Raw genomic sequence first — 27624 nt, forward strand, 5'->3', positions numbered from 1 at the left:
CTCTGGGCAGTGCACCCGGTACCTTCCTGGGTGCTGCCAAAATAACGTTGGTCCTTCCACCGGCTGAGCCCTGGAGTCAAGCATGGTAGTGGGGAACTCCTGGACAGATGTAGGGGGCAGAGCATACCCCTAAGCAAGCAACTGATGTGCACAAACCTTACACCTGCTTGGTTATAAGTATGGGACCCTTGTGCAAATCCACCTGAGCATTTTAATAGCAACCAAACAATAGCTCCAAAGAGAACTAAAGGCAGCACAGCGGGTTGTTCAGAGGACTCCATATGTTAAAGCGTCTCCCTTGCAGCTGTCTCTCTTCTCCTGCTTCCCCCTATCCCCCCCACCCCCCCAATTGAGAGGAAGCGATAATCCCTCTCACCCAGACTGTGTAAGCAAAAGTGGTACTTGGGCCCCTGGCTCTTTGCCCAGGGGGAGGTGCAATGAAGGAGGCAGCAGTGCCCGCAACTATGCAAGAAGGGCAAGGAGAGGAGGAAAGGAGTTGGTGGAGGCACCCCCAGCCTCCCACCCCTCCGCTATCACGCATGCCCTTTCCCCATCCTAGTACAAGGGATCCTTGCACCAGACCAAGATTAGGCTGACAAGGGACAATCTGGTATTGCTGAGCCCCGCTCGCATAGGTACAAGTTAGGGCAATAGCCCCATCGCACCTCAGGGCACCCACAGCTCCTTTCACAGCACAGAGCCTCCTGCAGCCACCTTGGGGCTTCTAGGAGGGAGGTTTGTGTTTCCCCAAACATCTAAACCCCTTTTTCCCCCTCCGGGTTTTATTATTTTATTTTTTAAAAGTAAGCCTGGGGTGGCACGTTTGTGTTTCTCAGGCTGAGTCCTCTTTCATGCTAGGAGTTGAGGGTTGGTGCTGGCTGCTGTTTCTGCAGCTCCAGAATCCGCATCAGAACCAGGCAGGTGAGGCCCAGGAAAAGCAGCCACAGGAAAAGCCAGTAGTACTGGGGCAGAAAGACCCACGGCCGGGGGATCTCTTTCTCAGATGCTAGGGACCTGCCAAGAATGAGATTAGGACATTTATCATCCCAAGGCGCAAAGCAGATGGATAGACTTCCCACCCCACCCCCCGGAACACCAAGCAGCAGGCCACAGGGTACAAAAGCAGGGGTTACTTCCAGCTGGTATTTAAATAGACCACATGCCTGTCTTGCTACTCCTGTAGCAGTACACCTAAGCTTACGGTATATGAAAGATATTAGAAGAAGTTCTTTTCGCCTGTTCTTCTGACCTGTACAGGACCTGCTGTGAAGTCAGTTGTGCTGTTTCCCTTAGCAGTTGGTGTGGATCTCACAGCACCAAGAGAACAAGATTTTAAGGAATATGACAAGGCAACTGTACAAGGGCCCAATTGTCAAAAGGGATGGAGGGGCTAGGATAGGACCTGACACTGCTTTTAATTCTGTTTTTGAAACTGACTAGATTTCAGGCTGTCATCTGCATCCCTTTAATTTCTTCTTTTCTCTCTCTCTCTCTCAAATGTTTGAAATGCAAAGCATCTCCTGTGGTCAGAGATGCACATGCAGGAATTTCTCTGTATACAGTACGTCATGCACATGCAGGAATTTCTCTGTATACAGTATGGCTCTGTATACATCTGTATACAGCCCGACAGTACGTCATGGGGGAAGGGCTCTGGAGGCCAAGGGGAGGGGCTTGGCACTATGTGGGTCTGAGATGGCATTAGCTCACCTCCGACTAAGCTGCTCCAGCTCCTCCGTCAGCCCACCGCTGTCTGATGCCCCATCAGGTTCCTCTTTCATGGGCTTGCTGGTGCTTCCCCTTCTCCACAGCTCCGGCTCGCTCCTGGGGAGGAAACGCAGCAGGGATGTGTTACCACGAGTGTCCCTGCCCCTCCTCCAGCCTCAGAGGCCAGTGGTCCATCCAGTACAGGATCCCCTCTCTGGCCTCCACTGACATCAGGTGGAAAACTGAAGCCCAGAGCACATTGAGGTGTGTGGCACAGCCCCATCAGGGCAAGAGCTCCCTCCTGACCCCAGGAGGGATCTGGTCTGACGGAGCACTTAACACACCCTTACCCTTCTGCGTAGCGGCCTCTGTCCCCCTCACACTCAGTTCTGTCTGCCTGTGGATGGCTTTGGTGCAAGGAGTTGGAGGAGTCTGAGCGTAGGATGAAGTATCCATCGGTGGAGTCCTCCTGGAGGCAGCAGGTTTCCCTGGGGAGGAGAGGGGATCCAGTGATGCCCTGGGCTGACCAGCCTCTGCCAGTGTGTGAGAGTGGAGGGCTCTGGCCTCCCCGCATGTCCCTACATCTATTGTTAATGATCACACGTTACCTCTCGGTGCTAGGACTGCTCTCCCACGTCACCTTGGGTGCCTCCCCCTCCGGCGCTCGCCCACTTTCGGGGCTGGGAAACAGCTGCAGACAAAACCCAAGGGACAGCGTGAGCGAACCAGAATGGGAGAGGAGCCCAGAGCTATGCATGCACGGGGTGTCTAGGAGGGGCGGGTGGGAGTGGCCGGGCAGGAACGCATAGCTGTGTGACATGCCAATACAACTGGTGTCTGTGTGTACGCGTGGGAGTGTCAGGGAGGAGCACGTGGGCTGCGTGACAGTACGTGGCAGTGAGCCTGCAAGCTTGTGCAGTCTGAGCGTTCATGAACCAGCATGCAGTGGGCTGATGGTACAGTATCCTTCGGTGGAGTCCTCCTGGAGGCAGCAGGTTTCCCTGGGGAGGAGAGGGGATCCAGTGACACCCTGGGCTGACCAGCCTCCGCCTGTGTATGAGAGTGGAGGGCTCTGGCCTCCCCGCATGTCCCTACATCTGTTGTTAATGATCACACGTTATCCCTCTGTGCTGGCCTGTGATGTGACAGTGCCCAGAGGTACAAGTTGAGCAGGCGCGATCCCATGCACGGCTTTGCCCCAGCCGGCGTGCAGCGGGATTCCTTACCGTGAGCTGCTTGGGAATGACTGCGATGCTGACTCTCCGACGTGCCGACGCCTGGGATGGAGGGAGGGGAAGCTCAGTTAGTGCCGAGTCACCCTGTTCTGCTCCAGGCAGCCAAATGGACCAGGGGCGCTAACTCCCCCATAGGGCACAGCTCCCACTCAAGGGTCCTGCCAGCCTCGTCCCCCCGCCACCCTCTCCTTAACTCCCCCCTGCTTGCCAGCGGGAGTGGCACTGCATTATTGGGCGGGAGGGGGATGTCACCTGTACCATCCCTGATGCTGTGGGTGCAAGAGTCGGTCCAGGCCAACCCTCCTCTGGGCTCACTGTGGGGCCACTAATGGGCCTTGGATTTTCAGCTGCAAGGGCAAAGCTTGCCCTACCCCCAAGAGAAGATCAAAGGCCAGGCAGAGGCCCATGACCATCCCCCACACCTACAACCTCAGGAAAGGCTTTGTAACTGCCCCACTCTACCTCCCTACACTAACCCGTGGAAGCTGCCATCCAGCCTGGGCCTGGCCCAGTGCCTGTCACCACCACCACCACCACCCCCAATCTCGAGCTGCAGGGGAAAATCGCTGTTATGTTCAAACTGTTGCCAGAGAACCACGTCCTTCTAGCCAGGTCTCTGCCTCTCGCTCTGGATACTGGAGCTGGACAGCCCTGCCTGAGACGGGGCCATGGAGCGGTGGGCAGGGGGCTGGGACAGAGGCTGGGGACGGGGCACTCGTTACCTGCTGGAACGTTCGCATCAGGGGCGGTTTCAGTCTCTGCTCACCGTCATCTACGGAGACAAAGGGGTGGGGGTGGCTCCAGAGGTGGCCTGATAGCTTCTCACGCCTTGGGCAACTAGCTCCATCTTCCCACCCACATACCAACCACCCCGGCCTGCCCAGTGCCCCGCTCTCCTCCTGAGCTCTGTAGACTTGCCGCCTCCCCAGTGGCTTATTGCCCAGCGGAGAAGCTCAATGTGGACGGAGCAGGGACAGACATCAGGCTGTTGTCCCAAAGGTCCATTTGGTAACTCGCAAGGCAGAGAACTGCTCAGCCAGGGAATCCGAGAGCCTCCCACACAAGGGCCTGGGGAGTGGAAGCGGAGGAGGAGACAGCAGCTGCATCGCACCCCCTGCCTCTGGGCCACGAGGCCTGTCGCACTGACCCCACATGCTGCTGCATTCCCAGCTGTGCTACCTGCCTGCCTGCTGCGGCCAGGATTGGGGACTCGCAGGCACTCAGAGCTGGAGGTCAAAGTTAGGCCCCCCGATAGGACCCTTCTGTGATTTAGGCATCCGGCCCTGTGACTGCAGCCAACAGCTGTCACCAGCGGCACGTGGATGCCAGGGACCAGGTGGACTCCTGGTGCAAAGGGGGGGGGGTAAATGATTCTAGCATGTGCCTCCCTTGGCTGAAATGGACTCAGACCACACAGGCTGTTGGGGACCAAGTGACCCGACCAAGGCCACACACTGAGTCAGTGGCAGTGCCAGGAACAGAACCCAGGAGTCCGTATGTCCAGCCTTGCGCTTTAACCATTAGGCAATGCTCCCTTCCCGGCACCTATGCCCACCGCACCCCTGTTCTCAGCCAGCTGTCGGTTGCGGGAGTTCTGCTGGATCAGCCGCTTCATTTCCTCCAGCTCCGTGTGCTCCCGCAAGTGATGCCTCTTCAGGTTCTCCACATGCTGCACCATCACCTCTGCCGCCCGGCTCATCCGCGCCTCCTGGGGCAGAGAGGGGAGAGCAGGATCAGGCCACCAGGCAGAGCCAGTGCTACAAAGCCTGAGCCAACCTCCCCAGGGAGACCGGGGCAGCAGCCACCCCTTTTGGTTCTATTCGGGTTCTTAGACCATGCCCATCACCATGGCGTAAGGGCACAGACTTTAATGAGAGCAGACCTATTAGCCAACCAACAGAGCCCAAAGCAGTGCTGTTCAAACAGCCCGAAGGCCTCCCAGGGGCTTCCTCCTCCCCTTGGCACTCCCCATCCCCGGCTCCTTGAACGTGAGCATCCATCGCTGCATCGTCATCTTGAGGACTCCCAAGTGCTTCCCGTGGGCCAGCTGATGTTCAGATTAGCCCCTTCCTGCTTCCCCAACAGCCAGGGGCAGAGGAAGGCAGGATTCCATTACCCTGGCCCGCTGGATTCAGACACGAGGAGGATCTGGGACCCAGGAGTGAGCAGCAGGAAGACAAAGCGAGGTGGGAGCTGCGGCAGGAGCCAGGAGGATGCGAGGTAACAGGCCAGCTGGTACCTGGTTAGCATCTGCCCCCGGGCTGGCCAGTCTAGGCGAGGAGCTGTCACTAATGCCCAGGGGTGGATCTGCCGGTTAGCTGAGGAGGGTGGGGACCAGGGTCCGTGGAGCCAGCCCAAGAGCAGGTTCTGTAGAGCTCAGCATGTGAGTGCTCTGGGTTGGCCTCGTGGCGCTGAACCTCCCTGCTCCCGGGGGTCAATGCAGCCTTGGTCCCCTGTACCACGCTCTCCATCGATGGGGCTTCCACTACTGGGCTGGGGGAGCTGCCTGGACACCCTCCCACCCTGGGCTCTTGGAGCTGCTGGACCCACCTGATGGACGGCCCCCAGCTTCTCTGCCGCGCTCGTCGCCCGCTCAACAGACCCCGCCAGCACCGTCAGGCTTTGCTGCAACTGCCCGACCAGCTCCTTGCGCTTGGGGTCGACGCAGGACAGGCTCAGCCTCTGTGGGGGGGAACCAGCAGCAGCTCTGCATGATCTGCACAAGAACCAGGCCCCTCCCTCGCTGGACTAGAATAGCGGCAGCCCAGGAGATGCCCCAGCCAGGCTAGAACACCACGTCCAGCCAGTTCCGCACCAACAGCCCAGCTGTTCATCCAGTGCTGGTGGATGCGGCCAGAGGAGAGCCTCATGTCCTCTATCCATGGAACAGGACAGCCCGGGCAGCAGCAGGACCAGCTCCTGCCACTGAGCCAGATCACTGCTAAGGCCAGCGGGAGTCACCACAGCTGCAGTGGAAGCTCAACAATTCACAGCAGCTGAGAACCTGCCCCGGCGGGACGTCCTCGGGTGGCAGCGTTCAAGCCTCTCTGCTGAAGTTGCCAATGTTGAAGGAAGGTGCTAGGATGCGGACAACTCGCCAGTAGAAACTGAGCTGGGATCCACAGGCTAAATCGCACACCATCCGCCAAGGAGCCAGTGAACTGCGCTTGGCATTGGGCGAGGCGGGATTCGAACCAACAGCCTTGAAGCGAAAGGCTTGGGATCCCATTGCCAGTGGCATGAGCCAGCCAACTCCCCACGCCGGAGATGACTCCCTCTGCCCTGGAACGCACCAGCGGCCACATCTGAAGCCAGGGCGATCCGGAGTGCAGGACAAGACAGTGATGGCCATGCAGGAGTCAGCACCTCTCCCAGTGAAAGAAACACCCCCCAGCGGGAGCCTTAAAATTGCCAAGAGAATCTGCGTCATCAGCACCTGCGGGGCAACGAGTGACCTCACCTGCTCCCCACTTGGGAGACTGTTCAACAGGGCTGGGATCAGATCAAAATCGAGCACTGGGCTGTCCATGGGGCACACGCAGCCAGGATCACCCTGCCCAGGAAGGTGCCTGGAACCCAGCCCCACTGACCTGCAGCGCTGCCCGGCACTCCTCCAGCTCCTGCTGAATGTTCTCCTCTGCCACGTCCCGCACCCGCTCCTCCACCTGCACCCGCCGCCGCAGGGTGAACATGTCACAGCGGAAGGCCAGTGCTAAGTGCGTAAACGCTGCCTACAGAGGGGAGAACAGGGCAGGGATCAGAGGTCATCTCTGATCCACGTCCACAAAGGACAGGGACACCATCTGTGACCAGGAGCGGGGCAGAGCTGGGCAGGTGTTTCTGGGCACAGGGAATAGGTTTGGCTGGATTCCTTTGGTAGAGCGAGGGGAAGCCGCTTCTCCCATTTCACCCCAGCCCGTTTCCAGGTGCGTCCCTCAATCCCACCGACTCCTCCTGGACAGCTCCACCCCTCAGCGCTCACCCCTCCTGCTCTGCTCCAGCTGGCAACGGGAAGCACAGCCCACTCTGTTCTACATGTGCCCGACTGTAGTCTCACAATGGTGGGTTTACACTGGGGTAAAGGGAGAGGGGAATGGGGCCCTTTAACCAGCACATCAGTGCAGCTAGGACTGCTCACACAGCTGGGATCCTGGACCACGTGTGCATTGCTGGAAGGGTGGTCTTCTAAGGTCTAACGGGGGGTGGGGGGGTCCTCTGAGCTAGCAGCTGAGCACTGGAAGCCCTGCTGGAGCTGGCAGCTCCTCCCCTGCAGAGAGCACAAGCCAGAGAGACACTCATCCTCATTAACCGGGACCTGAGCAGCTGCCAACTGGGACGCAAAGCCCCAGACTGCCCTGGCACTCAGGAGACAGGGATCTTCCTCGTCTACTAATTTAGTGGTGCCTTTTGCAAGGCTCAGAGCACTTGATAGCATTACCAAGTACTGTCCGCGTGCACAGAAGGATCACTTCATTTAGGACTAAAATGCAGCCAGCTCGGGGCTGGAACTCAGCAGTAGTTTAAATGTGTGCGTCAAGGCCACTGTTTGGAGGAGGGGAAGTGACGCATTTCTGTCTGTGGTTGAACGGCTAGGGGAATTCAGGTGAGAACGAAAGGAGAAAGAATGAGCTTGTGGTTTTGGGCCAAGACGGCAAGTCAGGAACTCTAGGTTCTGTTCCTGGCTCTGGGACCCTGGGCAGGTTGCTTCCCCTCTTGTGCCTCACTTTCCCCGTCTGTAAAATATAGACCACCCAACCCTTGGTGTGTCTACTGAGATTGTGAATTGGTGAGCCTGCAAAAAAAGGGGTTTCCTGGATCAGCGCAACTCCAACAGCCTTCAAATGGCCGAAATAACCAATTCTGGTCACTGCTGGATTTGACCTGTGACCTAGAGGTGAGCATTGCTAAACTTCAGCACCACTCTGGCCAGTGGCCTCCTATACCGGCCTGATGTCCCGAACGCTGGCACTGACCCAAGGGGGCTGTTCCAGGCTGTAACTCTATTTCACGCGGCACACGGGGACCCTAGTTTAACCCATTCACTGTCGCCATTGGCCTCATGAGAATGCACCACACAGTCTGGGTTGGAGGGGGGATGCACGAGGCAGCCCGGGTGATAAAAGCCCCTACACGCAGCTAGAGGGGACAGTCCTCGGGTGCATCGGTCTCTCATTGCCACGGCTGATCGGCTGAAGGGCAGAGCTTACCTCCACGTCCTGCTCGGTTAAAGCCACTCTGCAAAGGAAGAGCACACGTGGCCGTCAGTGACACAGGTGACTCAGTGACGCGTAACACCCAGCATTTACATCCTAACACCCAGTCAGCGCCCATGGCCTGGCAGTGCCCAGCAGGTGGAGGGCAGTTCCCAGACGTGCCCTTTTCCTCTGGGGCATGGTTTGCCAATGAGCCCTGTGCACCCTGTGTCCCCAGAGAGTCTAGCGCAGCCCAGGAGTGAGTAGAACCAGGCGCACTCAGGGGAGCTGGGCGTGGTTCAGGATACACAGGTCAGGGGCTGGCTTGACAGAAGTCCTGCGTTTACACACACAGCAAGCGCCAGTCAGGAAAGCGTCCCCAGGCCCACCAGTGGGTGGCCAGACTTGCCCTGGAGGGACCCCCTTCTTGGCCTCTCTGCTGAGTGTTGGGGCAGGAGCAGAGCTGGCTGGGACATTTGCACCTCAGTGTCGTATCGCAGAGATGCATCAGTTGTGTGTCCTCAGGAAGGTTTTTGGGGACTGGGAAAGAGGAACAGAGAGTGGTTGACATTATAGCTGTGCGGTTAGGACCCCAGCCTGCAAGCAGGGCTGGTTCCAGGGTTTTTGCCGCCCCAAGCAGAAAATAAGCCGTGATCTCAATCTGCGGGAGCTCTACCGCCGCCGCTTCAATCTTCAGCGGCAATTCAGCGGCTGGTCCTTCACTCCGAGAGGGACCGAGGGACCCGGCGCTGAATTGCTGCCCAAGAGCCCGACATGCCACCCCTTCCCTGTGGCCGCCCCAAGCACCTGCTTGCTGGGCTGGTGCCTGGAGCCGGCCCTGCCTGCAAGGTCACGTTCACATGCCAGCTCTGCCTGATTTGGAGCCGTCTGGGAAGAACTCAATCAGGCACAGCAGGGACCTGAACCTGGGTCCCCCCCATCCCTGGCCAGGGCTGTATCCAGCAAGCTATAAAGGGACTGATGCGGACGCACCTCACCCCTGGCACAATCCTGTCTCCACAAGAGGGCTCCAAAGGTTTGGGTTTCATTCCAACTAGAACGAGTTGAAAACCCTCTGAAAGAGACCAGCCAGCCACCTCCTGCAATTCATGCCCATCGTGGGAACCTGTCTGCTGGGAACATCTCGCCCCAGGGCCAAACTGCCCTGAAATGGGGACTGCTCAGTCATAGCCAACCCAGGGCCTGATTCTGCCTCCTGTGGGATATGAGCAACTCCCATCTGCTGCGGGAGGAGAAGGGGGTCCCTGCGCTGGATTTGAACCAGCAACCCAGAGGTGAAAGGATGTGTACCCCATAGCCACCTTGGCTATTCTTATGGCCACCTGCACAAGACCCACCCAGCCACCAGCTCACTGTCACCTTCACCTACAGCTTGAAACCTTCCAGTGTCCTGGGCACGCAGCAGACTTTAACCCCAGAGGAGGAGGAAGGGCAGGAGTCCTACCTGTGCAGGCCCAGCCGCTCCAGCACCGAGAGCTCAGGCAGAGAGTTCAGCAGCGGGTCCTCGGGAGGGTCAGGATCTGGGGAGGAAAAGGGCCACAGTTAACCCAGAGAGCACGACAGGAGGGAGGAGAAACAGTAACTCCCTGGCGGTCTCTATGGGACCAGGTCACTCAGCGTCTGTGCACGCTGCAATCAGGGGACGTGACCAGAGCTTGGGTGCCGGAGTAGTGAGACCGCGGCAGCCAGGGCTTCAGCGCAGGATGTACCAGCCTACCCTGGATGCTGGGTAATTCCAGGGGCAGCCAGCCTGCATCAAAGCCCACACTACCACAGCCTCACTGCTACTGGTATTCACGCCGGCTAGAGTAGTGCTTGCTCTAGCATGTCTGCACAGGCTGCACTTATCTCCCCACCCCCCACTGCAGCATGGACAGACCCTAAGGACCACAGTAGTTTGGGCACTGGCCTGGGACTCAAGAGACCCAGGTTCAGTTCCCTGCTCTACCACCGACTCCCCATCTGGCCCTGGATTTGTCGTTTAGCCTCTCGGTGCGTCAGTTCCCCCATCTGTACCATGGGGATAACAGCCCTGCCCTGCCCCACCATGGGGATAAAGACGGAGGTGCTCTGATGCTGTGGTAACAATGGGACAAAAGCCCTGCCTCAGCGGAGATGCTATGGTAACGGAGGCCGTGGAAGTATCCTAAATTGCAAAGCAGCCCCAGGTAGCAAATTACCCAGCGGTGGATGGAGAAGGGCCCATCCGTTCGCATCACTGGGACAGATTCCACCCTCCCTTGGTGAGGGTCACGCTGGGCTTCCACCCCTCAATGGCCCGGCCACTGGCTAACAGCTGGTGAGATGTCACAGCCAAGAGCTCCGAGACCATGGTGCACATTGGCTCCCACACAAGGGCAGGCCCCAAGCCCAGGATGCCCCATTCAGACAAGTAGTACCCCCTCCAAAGCTTGTCGAAGCTCCTCTCCTCTGACTCTCTTCCATAGCCCATTCCCCTTCTTCTCAAGGCAACAGGATCCTCCAGCCAACTGATCCCACCTCTCTCCCTCCCTCCCTCTGGGTCCAAGGGGCTTTCTGGATCTGGGGGATGGCCCCATTGTGGTGGAGGGAGAAGGGGTGCTGGCAGTTGGGGGCATAGCCTATCCTCCTCACTGAAACTATCCCTAAGTGTGAGACTCCTTTCCCAAGCTTTGTCTGGACTCTGAGTTCCCCCTGTGTGGCCCCTCTCACATCTGATCTCTTCTTACCCAAAGATTATCCCACCCAACAACCGGTGCTAATCCTAATCCAGTTAGGATCATGCTATATCAGGCACTGTGTGCAGAGGCCTCACTCCGGACCAGGCAGCAGAGAGCCTCTGATGACGCAGCCTCAGGTCCCACCACGCTTGGAAATGCCACATGAGATGATTTTCCTTCACATGCGTATGTACCCAGGACCCAGAGGGGATGCAGGGAAAAAGCAACAAAGGCCTGGCAGGATTGACCCCCAATGAAGGAATTCAAGAATCCAGGCAGGTAGCTTGGTCAAAAGCCCCATGAATGCCAGGGTGGGGCCAGAATGGTGTGGTTTGGGGCACCTTGGAAACTCAACCCACTCTTCTGGCTCGGAGGGGTTCAATCCATGCCCCAAGAGACACCTTTAAACACCCGCATCTGTTCCAAGCACAGAAAACTGGGTGGGCAAAGGGGAGAGTTATTGGGAAGAGGGTGGTCCTTCACTGGGTGGGAGCTGTGGATTAATCCACCCCTTGCCTTAAAGAGGGAGGTGGGGGGGGGATGTCGGACGGAGGGGAGAGGGTCCAGGCCAGGTTCCACGCTGGCTAGGAAGGAATGTAACGAAGTTCAGACCCTTCATGTCACAGCCCAGTGCAGCGGGCGTTCCCAGCAGCCTGCAGCACATGGGCACCTGCCCCATTGGCACCCCAAGCTCTGCAGGGCACGGAAAGGAATGGGACCCAGTGGCCCAGGAAAGGGGGAGGGGAACAGAGAGAGAAAGGAAAGAGAAAAGAGTGAAGGGGGGAAGGAGGGGAGAGATCAGAAGACAGAGGGGGGAAAAGGATCAAAGAGGGAGACGAAAGGACAGAAAGCAGACAGGGCTCTGCGAGGGGAGGGGAATGGCAGCAGCAAAGACTGAGACTCACTCACCAACCTTCATCACTCTCACCGCTGTCCCCAAACTGCACGCTCAGCTCCCTTTTCCTAGATCCAGCCACCTGGCCACGCTCCTGGGGAGCAGGAAAACGCCCATTAACACCATGGGCCGAGGAGTAACCTGGCCTCCTGCCCCACACCTGCAGGGGAGGCTGCAAGTGAGCAAGCTGGGGCAGCGAGGCCACGTCTCAGGAGGCCACGTGAGGGGCACACAGCTGAGGAGGCTGCCAGCTACTCCCAGGAGGCAGCGCTGGAGGGAGCGTGGCAGATGCATGGTCTCAGAGCGGAGTAGCCCGGAGGTGGCACTGGAGGGAGCAGGGCAGCAGAGCTCCTGGTTATTCCAGCACCAGGCTCTGCCAAAGAAAGGGCAGCAGAGAATGGGGCAGGGCTACTGGCGAGCAGAGCACTTGCACCTTTCCACATAAGGGAGGAATCCCATTATGCATCTGTTTTAGCAGGGAGCAGGATTTGGCCTAAAGTCAATGGGGGCAGGGGAGCATACATTGGGTAGGTAAGTGAAATCCCTTCCAAGGGGGGCGGGATTCATACCCCCCCACCACCCCTCTCACCTCATCTGTATGCTCTGTGCTCTGCCTTCTCGCAGCCGAAAACCTTCCAGAGCCTTCCTGGGAAAGGCTCATTTGTTCCTAGAGAGAAGGCAGAAGCCAGGCCCATGAGAACGTGAGGGAGTTCATCTCTATCCTGGGGTAGAGCAGAGAAACGTGCGGCGCGTTGCCTACTAAACCCAACCCCAGAAACCAGCAAGACAATGAAGAGCCCTCAGTAACGCACAGGCTTCACGTTGCCGGGGGAGAGCGATCCCCGGACAGAAATAAACACTCCTGTGCTTTGGGATCTTTTGAGGTGAAGGTGGCTGGAGAAATCCAGAGCGGGTGCATTATTCAGAAGTATTGATTGGTGTTATGAGAGAGCGAGCGATGGGAGTTAACCCGGCTCATCATGGGGCTCGGTGGCACTCACCTCAAGCTGCACCAGGTGTCCAACCTGACCATGGCAGGAGGGAAGGAGACTAAACCCCCCACCCTCCTCCCAAATTCAGGTCCAACTCGGAGACAAACATCACTATACAAACTAGCTGGGTTTTAGGCTATTCAGATGCCATTGGAATAAAACAATCTCTGGTGAACAAGCCAACTATACTGCCCCCTGCTGGCGAGAGCAGAGATGAGCTACCTGGAGTGCCCATTGTTGGCAAGGCAAGGCTGATGCACCACAGTGCCCCCTACTGGAGAGGAGAGATGTGAACTACAAGGGCGGAGTCACGGAAAACACCTGATGGGGCCAATGGGAATGGCTTAGGGCACTTCTGGGGAGCACAGGGAGGCCCAATCGTCCTTCTGGATTAAACACCCAGCCTGCCAAAACCAAGGGCATGGCAGGTCGCTGGGTCTGCGCCGACCAGCCTCCTACTGAGCCAAGGGGCACCCAGAATGCGGGAGCAGCTCATGCTTGGCAGACCCAGCGGGGTGTGGCAGGAAAAGTGTAACAGCTCTCTGCTTCTCCCCAGCACAGGCTGCAAACCCCTGCTGCCAACCTCTTACCTGCATGTGAAGGTTGCGCAAGTCTGGCCAGCTCTGTCGCTGCTGCCTCAGTGGCTCTTCACTGAAAGGAAGGGGTGTCCAGGTTAACGAGCAAGACACTCCACCAGCCGCGATAAGCCCTTAAAGGGCCAGTGATGGATTCTCCCCACAGCTGCCCTTCCCTGGGCCCAACTCACAGCACAGACCTATGCCCAGAGGCAGGCAGAAGGCATCCCCATCGTGAACCTAATTCTGCAGCACTATGCCATGGGGGTGGTGGCAGGGAGAGACAGTCCTCTTGGATCCTCCACCTCTCAGCAAGCCTGAGGCCAACCCCTCTCCAGCCCACTCCACTGACACCATTCGCCTGGCATGTGCTCTGCAGTCCTTACCCTTTCGATGTCACCCTTTCACGCCCGCTGCAGCAGGTGCAAGCCAGCCGATGCCGCGGACTCCTTGCTTATGACCCCTCCCTCCACGCTGAGCTGAGCACAGAGATGCTTCTCCAAAGCCATTTCCAAAAAGGAATGAGTCACCGGCCCGGGGCGACGTTCCCATTCATCGCTTTTCACCCAGCTGCCAAAGGGACCTAGCATCCCCTGGCTACTTAAGAGCCAGTGCCCTTCCTGGAGGCATGAAAACAACCCAGCTGATGATGGAGCAAGAGCGCCATCTAATGGGAAAGCTGCCACACTGCCAGCATCTCCCCCCAGGTATGTTCTTACTTCCTAGACAGAGGCCTCACTGCCCTGGGGCAAGGAGGCGAAGAGCCCAACGGAGTTGATAAGCTGTGCAGACTGACGTTCAAACACACGGGAGAGAGTCTCTGTCTCTCGCACAGGTACTGCTCAGCATACCTGCCATTGCGAGGCTGCCAACCTGGTATAATAGACAATCTCTAGGCCCCGGAGGGAAGTCATACACATACCACGCTGCCTTGCCTTACCCACCCATCCCTCGTCACCAGAGAGAGAAGGACAAAGGTACCGAAAGGCGTTTGCTCAAAGGAGGCTCTCGCATGGGCACGTTCAGACCCCAGTGCAGAGTCTCATCAAGCCACGGGTGTTTAGCAGTTGGAGCAAGGAACAGATTCGAGAACTGGCCATGGCAGAGGGTGATGCCTAGCAAGCAGAGCCAGGGTCTCCTGGGTTTTATTCCTGGCTCAGGGAAGGAGTGGGTGACCCCACCCTGAGTGTACCCCTCGTGCCTTTACCTCTCCCGGGTTTTCCCACTCTGAGGCTAGGTCCTGGGGCTACAGGCTACAGCACCCTGCGTATCAACCACACATACCCGGCCGGTCCAAATGGATTCAAGCACCTGCAGTTCTTCTCTTCAGGAGTCTGGGATCAGCGGAGAGCAGAGCGACCAGGCAGCCTCCTCAAACCCACATATTGCTTATCCTAGCAGTAGAAACAAAGCAGTTATAGGATTTTAGAACAACAGGCTAATGCAGGTCTGTCTTAGCCAATGGCTTACTGTCCCCGATGGCAACTGGGGCAGGCCTGACATCTTCAGAAACCCGCAGCAGGTGCCTGCGGCTCAGTTTGGTTCCACAACTGCCCCCCCCCCCACACACACACCACTCTTGAGAGCGCGTGCCCCTTTTAAGCCCTGCTATAGTGTCATTCCCCACCCTACTATTCCTGGGCTTTGACACTTCTGGGGACACACACACACACACACACCCTGAGTCCCCAGAGCCAGTGGCTCTGCCCTTGTCCCTTTAAAAATCCTCAGCCATTTGCTTGTTTTTCCAGACAGACCCCTATAAATGGAACCAACCTATTCAGACAGTAACCTCCCAATAACTTGGTCAACAGAGCAGCTCCATGTCCATCTGGGGCGGGGGGTGAATCATTTAAGTACAGGTCTGCAAAGCAAGGCTCCTGGGTTGCATCCCACCAACTAGTGCATGACCTGGGGCAAGCCACATTCCGCTCTGTGCCTCAGTTTCCCCCTTTACAAAGGGGACTTTGAGATCTATGGACAAATGGCACCTACACAAGAGCTACATCTCTGCTGTATGCAGAAGGGAGAATGCCCCTCAAATGTGATACTTTTAAAGCGGTGTCTCACCCAGCAATGACTCCCCGCTCCTCTGCTTAGCACGGAAGCGTCAGTGGGGAAAGAGGCGGTGGGGGATGTTTGGATTCAGGATGCTGTTGCTTTGCTGTTTGGCTTCACACTGGTACTCAGGGAGGAATTCATTACCGACTCGGCCGGGAAAGAGACGAGGGAGATTTCTGCGCTGCTCTGATGCCAGAGTTTCCCCTCAGTGGCCCCATTCTCACCATCCTGCTGTTTAATTCCCCTGTTGAAATCACCAGCCAGCTGCCTGCCTCAGAGACTCTACCCAAAAAAGGTCCTAGAGACCCCACCAACCATGGATAATTTGGGCTCCTTTAAATTGTGGCCTCCTTCAGCTGCTTACCCTCTGTGTGCCTCAGTTTCCCCTGGGGGTGGGGTAATGATACTTCTCTTACAGAGAGGTTGAGAGGATTAATGGCTTTGATTCATCTGATAGAAGGCACTTGTGTGTGTCCCAGCTACCTACTGTCCTGTCTACTTTATGGCTCCAGCTTAATCATAAAGCTTTAATTATTGGAGGATTTTTTTTTTAAATCAGCAGATCTGGTGCTGACAGAAAGGTGGCAGACTGACAGCCCTGCTTCCTCTGTCTGTCCACAGCATGGACAGCCTGGCCTGTGACCAGGCAAGCTCCTAACGCACCCCTTCCCCGTGCCTTAATCAGGGCTAGGAGAGACCCTCTCCCTTGAGACAGGAAGGGAGCTCAGTCTCTGGGACACCCCCCACCCCATCAGCTGAGACTGCCAACAAGGGAGGCATTAGTGCCCCTGTGGTGGTGGGTATGGCAGCATGAACCCGTCTACTGGGAGCTGAGACCCACCTGACTCATTACACCGAGCCCCCATCACATGGGAACAACTTTCTCTGCGCTAACCTGGGCTGGATTCATACTGCCGTTGCAGAGGGAACAGGCGCTGCATCCCCTTGCCAGCCACTCTCAAGGATCCAGCTCCCAAAGGAACAGTGCCTACAGCAGCGTCTGAGCCCAGCATATGTGTTTTCCAAGCAGCCACTACAGCTGGTGACTTTGCACCCTCCCTTTTGCCTTGGCAAAGGGGACAGTGAAGCCATTTACCCCGAAGTGGGTCTCACTGACAGACGCATTTCCTGGCACTGGAAATTAAAAGGGTCACATTCTGCAGTGAGGTGGAAATGCAGCACGAGCCCAGATACCCCAGGGATGGGCACAGGGTAGATACATTAGATAAGTATGTATGAAGAGGGGTTGATAGATATACTGATGAATGAATAGAGGGAATCTGTGGATGGTTGGCTAGACCGATGGCCGGAGAGAAAAAGATGGAGATAGATAAGTATATATGGAGGTAAATGAGTAGGTATAAACAGATAGGTAGTAAGACTTGGCGGTGAGGAAAGAGTTAATCTGTATTGTACAGAAGGGAGCCAAAGGTCTTCATAGTGTTTTATTAGTATTATTATCGTTAATAGCATTCCCTGCAGCTATGTCATCATCCCACTGAAGCGGCTGAGGGTTTACATCAGCCCTCTGCTTTGTTAAAAGGTCGCAGAGATAAATAAGCCAGTGTGATGGGCATAGAATTGTTAGAGAGGAACATGGTACACCTGGAGGACTACAGTATCGAGGGGGAACGCAGTCAAAGGGGGATAATTGGCCAAAACGATCATTAAAAATAGACTAAGAAAACATCTGGAAGAGCCTGATCTAGGATCTAACCAACAAGGCTCCTGCAAAGGAAAATCGTGTCTCGCTAAGCTATTAGGGCTCTTTGGAGGTGTCCCTGACCTAGCAGATACAGGAGAATGAGCTGACGTAGCTTACAAAGGATACATTTACATACTTGGTCCTGCTTTGGCACAGCAGGCTGGACTAGATGACATTTCGAGGCCCCTTCCAGCCATGTATTTCTAAGACTATGTCTACACTGCAATCATGGGGTGTGGTTGCAGCTCACGTAGACCTTGTACCTGAGCTAGCGAGGTTACAGACCAGAGTAAGCCAGGGCAGCATGGGCATCAGTGTGGCTAGCCACCCTAGTAACGACTCACAGTTCTGGGAGGGTTTGGACAGCCCACCCTGAAGCCTGTCCTACTGCCACTTCGCTGCCCTGGCACCAGAGATCACTAAATTAAAACCAGCTCAAGTACATCTATACCACAAGCCGCAGTCACCCTGGGACTGCAGTGTAGATACACCCTTAGGCTTTCAAAGGCTATTAGGGACATTTATTCATGGGATCAGAGGGCAAGTATTGGGGTGGAACAACCCCAGGACAAGAGACAGGGAGCCAAGAGTAGGATTAAGTGGTTGATCTTTATCATGGTGAACAGCTATCCGCGGGGGCCTCAAGGAGCCACACTAGGCCCTGTGCTGTTTAATATGTCTATTCGTGATCTGGCAAGGGAGGTTGTGAAGGAGTGGCCTCCTCCCAGGTGCCCTCTCAGGGCAGCCCTGAATGCAGTCCCCTCTTGGCTCCCAGGTGTCCACTCAGTTTCCCCTCTTGGCTCCTCAAACGCAAAAAAGAGGCTTTTACAAATCCAGCCACAACCGCCCTCCTTAGGGTCTTGTTTAGTAACTTACAGCTCTAAATTAAGCAGAAAAATCTCCCCTCCAGCCATAAGCTATGCATCGTCCCAAACTCCCCTGTCGGGTTCTTTCTGCCTGAGCAGGCTACTCCCAGCAACTCCCCTGGTTTCAGGGTCTTCCCTGCAGGGGCCTCTCTCGCTTTGTAGTCTCCCCACAGCCTCCCAATCTTCCCCCTCCCTCTGCAGCTTCCTGCTGCCCTTTACAGGGGAACCCCTCTCCTCCGTACCCAGCTAGTTCTGAAATTAGATTAAACCCCACAGCTCATCCCAGGTGTGGCAGGCAGAGTTAACAGTACTGGGCTGGCCAGCTCCAGGCATCCAGCACTCATTGAGCAGGACTGAAAATCCCACACACAGGAAACCACTGCAGCATTTTGCTCAAACAATATTGCGTTGATGCAAGAACACCTGGGAGCTTTGGGGTTAATTTAATCCCAACGACTGGGTTTAAATCATGCACCCAATACCGTAGAGGAGATGTATGGGAATCACAGTTGTCAGCAGCCAGGACTTACGCAACAAGAGTTGGATAAAGGACTCTGCCACTTCAATATTAGAGAGGATTAAAGGAAGGAAGCATTGGCGCAGGAGGACATCCAGGGACTTGTAAGAAGATACAGACCCCGTATTTATCAGATTACGGTTGGTATTGTTTCCTTTGTAACTAGGTTATTGCTTTCATTATAGGGCTATGGCTCTTTATATGAAGCCACTTAATCATCTTTGGAAATAACTTTGGGAACTATGGATGGAAGATACTAAAGTTTAATAATGAACGACTATGTGATACTTCTGTGCCTCGGTTTCCCCATCCATAAAATGGGGATAATGGCCCTGACCTGCTTTGTAAAGTTTCCTTTCCAGAGGAATGATGCTTGGCAAGTGCCAAGTATCGTTATTCGCCACTAGGGCCCCACTTTAAACTTTATAAACACGAGTCGTCCTACTGATGTGAAACAGGACTCAAGTTAAGGCCCAAATCCTGCAACTAGATCCACAGGGCGGGGGAGGAGGGCGCCTGGTGCAGAGCAGAATGGTTTGTGTGTATGATTGTTGTATGTTCTGGAAAGATGTGATCTGTGAATATTGTGCATTGCTGAGCATTCTGCCACTGTTAGAATAGATAAGTGAGATTTCTGGTGTACGTTTTATAAGTGGGCTTGGAAGCATTGGATCTATCAGTAATTGACAGTAACCATCAATTTCACCATACATACATAACCAGCTACAAAATATTTCCATGAAAAATCAAAAAGTTTACGGATAGGAAAAAATGTTGCTTGAGAACTTGGAGTTTAAGGATATTGAACTTGTATATTTTGACATGTGATGTTGACAATTTGTTTTAACAGTTATAAAGCTTTCACTTATTGAATTGCAGCATTTACTGTCATTAAATAATTGCCTGATCCACCCAACCCCATAGTTTCCCACAATTGTGAAGGTTTAAAAAAAATCAGAAAAATGTTTTAAAATAAACATTATCAATTGAAATTATATAAAAAATTGAACTCCGCCAAGCCTCTTTATAAGGTATAGCTTGGGCATGTGATTTAAGGAAATTTGTTTCATGATGCTTTAAAGAGTGAAAAAGGAAATAAAAAAGCCCGTGTAAATCTAACAGTCAATGCAGAACAACGTAATGGTATGTTACACCGTGACCTGCATACAAGCCATATGCCCTCAGGCCTGTTACTAGAGAGTGGAACAGTAAGTCAGAGCAGAGACGAAGCAAGTCTCAGACGTGGGCAAGATGGGGAAGGAAAGGTTTTCAACTGAGATTTGGGAGGAGATGGAGAGTTGATGGGACAGGGGATGACTATTCCAGCTGGCAGGACCTGACTCGTGCTCCAGTTGTGCCCAGGGTTTGGAAGGAACAAAACCTTGTCCGTGCAACAATCCTCACTGATTTTAACACCGGTTCAGCTCCGTGGTATTAGCAACATTGGGATCCTGAGCACAGACCAGCCACCAGTGTTTGAAGCACCACTGTCCCCCAGTCCAGTTCCCATTGAAGTTAGCAGAAAGATGAGTATTGACGACAACGGGAGAGAGATCAGACCCCAGGGTCCAGCCTCAATCAACAGAGATCTTAAAAGCCAGCAGCCAGCCTAGGCCAGGCAGCCCAATGTTCTTAACGGGAGCAGAGCTGGTGTTAGCTGTGCTGGGAAATTTTGAAAGCATCCCTAGGGCAGACAAGGCCAGCAAGCAGGCGATTTCTAGATGAGTGACAATCTGGGAACAGCAAGCTAAGCCAAACTCACATGGTAGAGTATGAGACGAGCAAAGCTGGTACAATAGAGTATGATCAGAAATGTGCCAATCACCTATTCTTACTATTTGCATTGTGGTAGCGCCTATGAGCCCCAGTCGTGGCCCAGGATCTTATGGTGCAAGGTGCTGTACAGACACAAGACAGATAGATGGTCCCGCCCCATCTAGTGCTTTTCATTAGTAGATCTCAAAGTGCTTTACAAAGGTCAGTATCATTATCCCCATATTACAGATGGGGAAACTGAGGCAGAGAGTAATACATCTGTAAGACCTAAATCTCTCCTCCAGATATCTATCAGTTCAGTGACTACCAAATACCTCCCTGGGTACTTACCTGTGTGAGCCTGCTGGAAGGATCAATACGTAGATTTTGTGAGGTGACCCTACCTTGATCTCTGAATTCCAGACTGCCAGGGATCTGTCAGTGGAGTGAGGTGGGAAGCTGAAGACAGAGAAAGAGAAAGAGTGCTGCAGAGGGATGGCAGCACTCTCTGGAGCTCATGGGGTATGCTGCACGGCTCTACGGGTGAGAGAGACAGTCAGAGGGGCAACACCACCACGGACAGGCAGCAGAATTCTTCACTTCGGAAGAAGTCAGCATTTGAAACAGAACAGGCAGGGAATGTGCTGATCTGGGGGTTCCTTTAGGAGGGGTCCCCCTTGTCCCAGAGAGGCAGGGATTCTGGGTTTGTCATGCCGTCCCCTCACTGCTGAACCCAAGTGGGATCTCAGGGCCAGACCAAGAACTCAATTCAGCCCCAGCCAGCCTTGGCGTGGGCAGCTAATGGAGGGGAGGGATGGGTCAGGAGTCACCTCCAAATGGTTCCTCCTGCTGGAGCTAGAGAACTACATCCGTCAGCTGGAAGCAGCAGCGAGGTAAGGACTCACGCTCCCTTAATGGGGGTTACACAGGGCCCCTTTGAGCAGCCTCCACTACAACCCAGTCAAACACACAGGCACTCCCACCTCCGTCAAGGCTGATGGGGCTATGGACAAAGGCCTCACACATCATTTCAGGGGGGCATCCCATGAAACTGTGGGGCGATGCACTGTGATCTGTAGCATCCCCTGAATCTCTATGGCCCTGGGAGCCTGTCACAGACACCCCATTTCACACCACACCTGGAACTCTGCCCTCCTCGTGCTAACCCAGACCCCATGCCCGCTCTGGGCCTCTCCACAGCCCCCATTTTGCGGTTTGTGCCCTATAGATCCTCTCTGGACCAGCTAGGGAGTGAGCAGTTCTCTGCCCATGCTCATTACACCTGCTCCCTGTGGTCTCTGTTTCCAGGAAGACATACAGGGCAGCCTGGGTGAGGATGCCAGCTCACCATCCCTTCCCAGCGCTGGAGAACAAGCACGTTCCTCTGAGCCCCCTTGCCCCTGTCCAGAACTGCCTGTACCCTGATGTGGCCTGTCAGGGTCTCTTCTAAGGCCATCCCTGGCCCCGTCATTCCCCTGCCAGCTCACCTGCACCCCCAGGCAGAGTGCTGGCACACTCAGGGCAGAGTCCCCCAGGGCTGCATGCCAAGGCTGGGCACAATGAGCCACTCCACCCCCCCCCCCCAACGGATAAACCCTGCAGGGGAGTGGGGACCAGCCTGAGACAGAGCTGGCACTCTGAAGGGGCCCAAGCCCAGCCCTGCCCCTTGTTGCCAGCAGAGGCCGGAGAAGTCCTGAGCTTTGGGGTCCCCCTGTGAGCTGCCCTGCCAGAGACTCCTGGAAGCCTGGAGCCGCAAGGCAGGCCCTGGGTGTGCAGGGCAGATAACCCCCTGCCTCCAAGTATCCCTCCACACAGAGCCCTGCCCCCAGCCTCTCCTCCTCGCCTACCTTCGACAGGTCTTGGGCTCTCGGAGGAAAGACCCTCCCCTAGGACGTGGCTTTGGAGAAGCAGGCAGTGGAGAGGGTGGGCCCAGGGAGAGCTCCCTGCCGCCGCAGCGCTGTGCCCAGTGGGACATTCTTCTGCTGTCGCAGCATCTGTTTACGGCTGCTCCCTTCCCACAGCCTGGCTTTTTCTCAGTTATATACACAAAGCTCACCGCCACGCTGCCCCCTCCCCTGCCAAGCCCACGGCAGGGGGCAGGCAGGGCGCTGGGCAGGCTAATAGCCCTCTAGCCCCTTCCATCCACTGATCTCCAATCGCTTGGCAGACTAATGAACTAAGCCTGACAATACTCCCTCTGCCCCCCCTCCGCCCGGGAGGGAGCCAACTGATCCATTTCTGACAACTGGGGAAACTGAGGCACACAGTATATGACCCTGGACAAGTCACTTCCATTCTAAGTCAGTGGCAGAGACAGGGATCAAACCCAGGGGTTTGCTGCTAGCCCTTTGCTCCCACCACAAGGAATCAAATTCCTCTGAGTCTCAGGCATCGAGAGAAATACAATATTGTCTCTCTCTCTCTCTCTCTCACACACACACACACAAGTGGTCCCATTCCCCTGCACCACTGGGTCTCTCTTGGGGTATATGAGCCAGTCTCATGGACCTTGGCCTCATCTGATCCCAGCTCGTTCCTCTCCACCACCAGGGCGAGACCCTCCCCTGCAGCTCCTCCCATTCAGCCTGTGACCTCTCTGTTTCCCTCTTTCGCCTCAGTGGTCCACTTGGTTTCAAAGCTCAGCTGAAAACTCCACCTTACACCCTTGCCTCTAACATCTCTCATCCCAGCTAGTGTTCATTACAGGGGAGGGTGAGCTAGGGGATCAAGCGCTCGACTGAGAGTCAGGAGACCTGGGCAAGTCCCTTCCCCTCTCTGGGCCTGTTTCCCCAGATGTAAAACTTACCTACAAATTTCTACTGGAGGCAAAGTCAGGGTCCCGTTATGATAGGTGCAGTATAGTCAGTGCCAGCCCCTGCCCCAAGGAACTTGCAATGTAAAATATACAATTGCCCGGCCTCACAGGACTGACGTGAATCTTCGTTCACTGAGGCACTTTCCAATCTTCCCACAGAAGACGCTGGAGCAGGCCAAGGTATTGTCCTTTTCTGTGGCCAAGCGTTTGGTGCAATACCATTCTATGGCACTTTATCAAGATGAGGGGGCTCCAGGCAGCAGGCGGGTGGGGAGAGCTCAGGCAGGGTAATGCCACCTGGGCTACTCCTCTACCTCCTTGGGCTCTCCTCCCACCGCACCCAATAGCCTCTCAGTGCTGTTCTGCTTGCTACCAAGAATGACGGCCCAGTGGCTCTGCCAGCGATCGTCTCTGGCCTTGGGTGAATCCCTTCATCTCTGCACCTCATTTCCCCTGTCTGACACACCTACCTCCCAAGGGCCCCGAGGATGCATTCGTGCTTGGAGCGTGCTCTGAGGAGGTCAAGGATTAAGCATTTGTGAAGATGCTGTTTCTTGTCTCCCAGTCAGGCCAGGCTGCTCCAGGAAGCTGATCTCCCAGCAGGCGCGCTCTCCCTGGAATGTGCTTTCCCTGCTCCCAGCCGTTAAAGAAGCCCCTTGTTTATAAGCTGCGTTGCCGCCTTGTAAACACTGCGCGCTTGCAATGCTTTCGGCTCCTTCCAGCCGTTTGCCAGCAGAGCTCAAAGCCCTTCAAGAAAGAGCTACCCCTGGTACGTGGAAGGGGAGAGTGGGTAAAGCTCCACACCTGGGAAGGTGAGGCACTGCTGCCGGGTCGGGGGGAGACGTGGTACTGACCCAGCATGGAAATGGTGAAGGAAGCCCCCTGCTGTCTCCAGAAAACTTGACGTTTGTCTCTCAAGGATTTCATTAGCACAAGTCAAGATGTTTATACGGCAGCTATCTCCATAGTAACCCCATATCTTCCCCCCAGCATTGCACCACCACTGCCCCCAATGTACAGGCCTAGCGCACCCTCCCACCCCGTTTTCCCCCATTCCCTGCCACAACAGGCCCCCGATTTCCTTTTCCCCAGCACTGCATCACCCTCCCTGTGACCCCCCGCTCTCTTGCCAGCAGCATAATGCAGCTGCCCCTACTGATCAAATCGCACTGCAGCCCATAAAGCAGCTTGTTCCCTTAATAAGATTAAAGCTGCAGTCAGGCGATGGCCTTAGGAGCTAAAGATGAGCAGCTGCCCCCAGGCAGGAGAGACCCCCATGCAGTCTCAGAGCAGATACAGCCCTAGAGCACACAGTCACCCAAGCCTCCCGGCCCAAGGGGAGTAGTGACTCTGCCTTTTCTGAGACTTGCTACTGAAATCCTAAAGTGGTAACACTCAACCCTCCTGGTGCTGCTGCAGGGGGAGGAACAGCCAAAAGCTCCCTGGATGAGCAGCCAAGAAGTAGGCAGAAAAATCGCACAGTTTGGCGGTGTGTCCACACGGCAGGCTCAGCCCCCTCTTCCGGCTCCTCTGGAAACGCTCACAAGTTCTGGCTGCACCTCCTGATCTAGGCACGCCCCAGCCACGGCCTCGCAATGTCGTGGGACCTTCTCAGCTGGCCAAGACATCCATCCAGCACAGCAGGAGGAGGAGGCTGGACAGGGGGTGCTCTGCAGCTGTGGGGCCTGTGTCTGCTCCCTTGTATCATGCCTCCAGGCTGAGGTCCTCTGGGTGGCATCCACCAAGTCCCTAGATGCCTTTGAGCAGCAGTGGGCACTGCCTGGGGTTCCCTGCTCAGTGTCCCCTTCTGGTTCCCTGAGTTTTAACCTTTGGACCTCACTCATTCCTGTTTTCTCCTTCGTTGTCCCCAGTACTCAACTGCAGCCTGGACTGGGCAGTTCCTCCCTCTTTAGCTGAGGGGCCGGGCCTTTCGTTTTGGACACACCTAGACCCACCTGTCCCAGTCCTGCAAATAGTACCGTAGGCTTGGTGTGTTACTGCCAGACATGCGCACTCAGAACCCACACATGCACTGAACCCACGCTGGTGTGCTCGGCAGCGGAGTATGGGGCAGAGAGCGTGTTGAGCTCTGCCCACATCCCTACCTGCCCATTTTGCAATGGGGAGGCAGCAAAAGCACAGGTAGCTGGGCTCCCATTTACACAGTCCTCCAACACCTATCCCACAATTCCCTGTACCGTCTACCTACTCACTTCCCACGTGCTCTCCATGCCCCAGAAGCTGCCTGAAATTTGGATCAGGCTTCCAAAACAACCTCGATGCTCAGACCTGTATTAATGTTTCACAACATCCCCAAAGTTTTGGGGTGAGGTGGTTACTGCTTAAACTCCACACCCCACGCCCAGAAAAGTAGAACTGCCAGAACATACTGAGTTCTCTTAGAGGCAGTAACCCCAGAAATGTTTAAGGCCCTACTCATAAAAAGACCTACTCTTATGCACTGGGAATAGGCCCATTGACTTATTTGCAAGATCATGGCCTTGAAAAGGCCTGTTAACCCTTCCAGGATTGGATTGTCTGTACGGCCCCTAGCACACCTGGGCACTGGTCGTTGTTGGGGGCCACAGTAATACTAGTAATTAGTAATAAAAGCTTAGGAACAATAATAAGGGTTCATCACAATTAGAACTTATTAAACATTTTTTAGATGTTTGAAATCTGAGCAGAGCTATATGAGAGCTAAGTATAATTACTGTGGGTGGATTGAGATCTTGCCTGGACATTTTGCAAGGCGTTAACTGTCAAGTTTCACCCCCTTCTTTTCATACTCTAAAACCTTTATTGAGAGCAAGATTTCTCCCCAACCCCCTCCCTGTTCTCTCTCTCTCATTTCTTTCGATTTTGGTGCCTTGGGGTCACGCCAGCTCTGCGCTAGTCCACTGTACAGTTCAGAGAGCAAGCCAGCCCCAAGAAAGAAAATAAGCCCTTTTAATACAGCACTCCTTGGTCATCATCAAGCTTTTGGAGAAACTGGAGGCAAAGGCAGGAAACATCTGACAGATGCCAGATCATCCAGGGGTTAGGGCACTAGCGTGGGCACAGAATAGCAAGCAGGGGAAGGGTCTGCAGTTCAGGACTGAGCTGCATTAGACTAGTGGGTGAGAGGAAAGATGGCCTAGTGATTTGGAAGTCCTCGGTTCAAGTCCCTGCCTTACAACCAACTCCTGGCGACCTTAGGCAAGTCACTTAGCCTCTGTGTGCCTCAGCTCCCACCGTGTACAATGGAAATAGCCCAGCCCTCCCTCACAGGCATGTTTCAAGGACAAATACAAGAAAGATACTCAGACATTAGGGTGAGAGGAACCAAGTACCTGAGTTAGTCCCAAGATCTGCAATAGGCAGAAGCCAAGTCACAGGTGCAGTTAATAAGCAATAAAATGGAGCAGCATCACACTTTATAAATACTTTCACACCTGTGTAGTGAGTTCTACCTATAGCTCTCAGCATTTTCCAGTTGGCTTCTATGCATGGGCATTAAACATCCATATTTAAAATCTAGTGCCTGGCTGTTTTAAAGCTCTTTCCAAAGGTTGGTCAATATCATTATCCCCATTTTAAAATGGAGAAATGGCAGTACAGAGAGCTCAAGTCAATTACTGAGGAGTCAGTAACAAAACTAGAGAACAGAATCCAGGAGTCCAGACCACCGATCTGGCTCCCTCTCTGCTGAATTCTGTCTTCTCTAATCCATTAGCAACACAATGAGATAGGTTAGACACAAAAGGTAAGATTTAGCCAAAAAAGGGTGTAGTACAATTTTATTTACATAAAAAACTTAAATATTCACTTCCTTAGAAGTTGCAACCAAAACAGTACATACTAGGGAAGGGCTTGTTTTCATGATCCAACCTGGAGGAAGAGCAACAAGTAAATAGATAATCTTAAAGAATTAGACAGAAATAGGAGGTCAGCTAAGGGTAACAACAACGACAGATACACCAGCATGGCGAGATTAAACTGAAGGGTCAGGCTTTTCAAAGATAGAAAAGAGGGGACATGACCAAAATATATAAAATAGATGGTTTGGGGAAAGTAAATAGGACACCCTCCTATAGACTGTGGCTTTTTCTTCAATGTATAGTGCTGTGGAACTCATTGCTACTCGCAGCCACTTTGGGCCGATCAGAAATTTGCATGGATAACTGCCAGAAACACAAGATAGGATACCCACTGAAGTGGTTCAGAGCTTCTCTCCTCCAGCTGAGAGTAGAGCCAGCCTCCCTTCCAGCCTCCCTCCCCTCCCCCATCCACCCCACAGTGGCACTGCTGCCTCCAGCTGTTGCTTCCACAGGGCTCAGAGCAGCAAAGGGACCTGGCATGAGAGCCTGCTGCCCCACACACCCCAATACCACAGGGGTGCAGACGCACCCCCATATTGGAGGGCAAGAGGCCAAACATCCACATACTTTAACCTATTAACTCTTGAACAAACCTATCGGGGGTGGGGGAAGGGAGGTGTTCTGTTCCATGCAGTTCATCCCCCAGAGACAGCACCTTTGCTATTAAGGTTGCTGGATCAGGCCTTACCCAAACCCTTCACGTAAGCGGGCCCCCTAGTTGTGAGCAAG

At 54.7% G+C, this 27624-nt stretch overlaps 1 protein-coding gene across 14 annotated transcripts in view; it reads right to left on the bottom strand.

The window, feature by feature from the left end:
* Positions 1–774: 774 nt before the first annotated feature.
* The window catches only part of LOC120404396 (inositol 1,4,5-triphosphate receptor associated 1-like), a 29136-nt gene continuing 2286 nt past the window's right edge, over positions 775–27624 (bottom strand). For 3 of the 14 annotated variants that reach the window (XM_039536847.1, XM_039536848.1, XM_039536846.1), the window contains exons 2-17: positions 20625–20679; positions 14601–14710; positions 13332–13392; positions 12339–12416; positions 11768–11843; positions 9600–9675; positions 8150–8177; positions 6533–6673; positions 5493–5624; positions 4503–4650; positions 3665–3714; positions 2934–2984; positions 2316–2398; positions 2058–2195; positions 1711–1824; positions 775–1014 (exon numbers count right to left, since the gene is read on the bottom strand). In XM_039536847.1, coding sequence (XP_039392781.1) covers positions 855–1014; positions 1711–1824; positions 2058–2195; positions 2316–2398; positions 2934–2984; positions 3665–3714; positions 4503–4650; positions 5493–5624; positions 6533–6673; positions 8150–8177; positions 9600–9675; positions 11768–11843; positions 12339–12416; positions 13332–13337 — 1281 coding nt within the window. In that variant the 5' untranslated portion in view covers positions 13338–13392; positions 14601–14710; positions 20625–20679 and the 3' untranslated portion in view covers positions 775–854. Of the gene's footprint in view, positions 1015–1710; positions 1825–2057; positions 2196–2315; positions 2399–2933; positions 2985–3664; positions 3715–4502; positions 4651–5492; positions 5625–6532; positions 6674–8149; positions 8178–9599; positions 9676–11767; positions 11844–12338; positions 12417–13331; positions 13393–14600; positions 14711–15386; positions 15400–20571; positions 20680–23505; positions 23521–26367; positions 26384–27583; positions 27604–27624 lie in introns of those variants that run through there. The other 11 variants (XM_039536855.1, XM_039536854.1, XM_039536849.1 and 8 more) reach the window with 10 other exon arrangements.

This window comes from Mauremys reevesii, linkage group 4 (genome assembly GCF_016161935.1).
Source record: "Mauremys reevesii isolate NIE-2019 linkage group 4, ASM1616193v1, whole genome shotgun sequence".
Lineage (NCBI taxonomy): Eukaryota > Metazoa > Chordata > Testudines > Geoemydidae > Mauremys > Mauremys reevesii.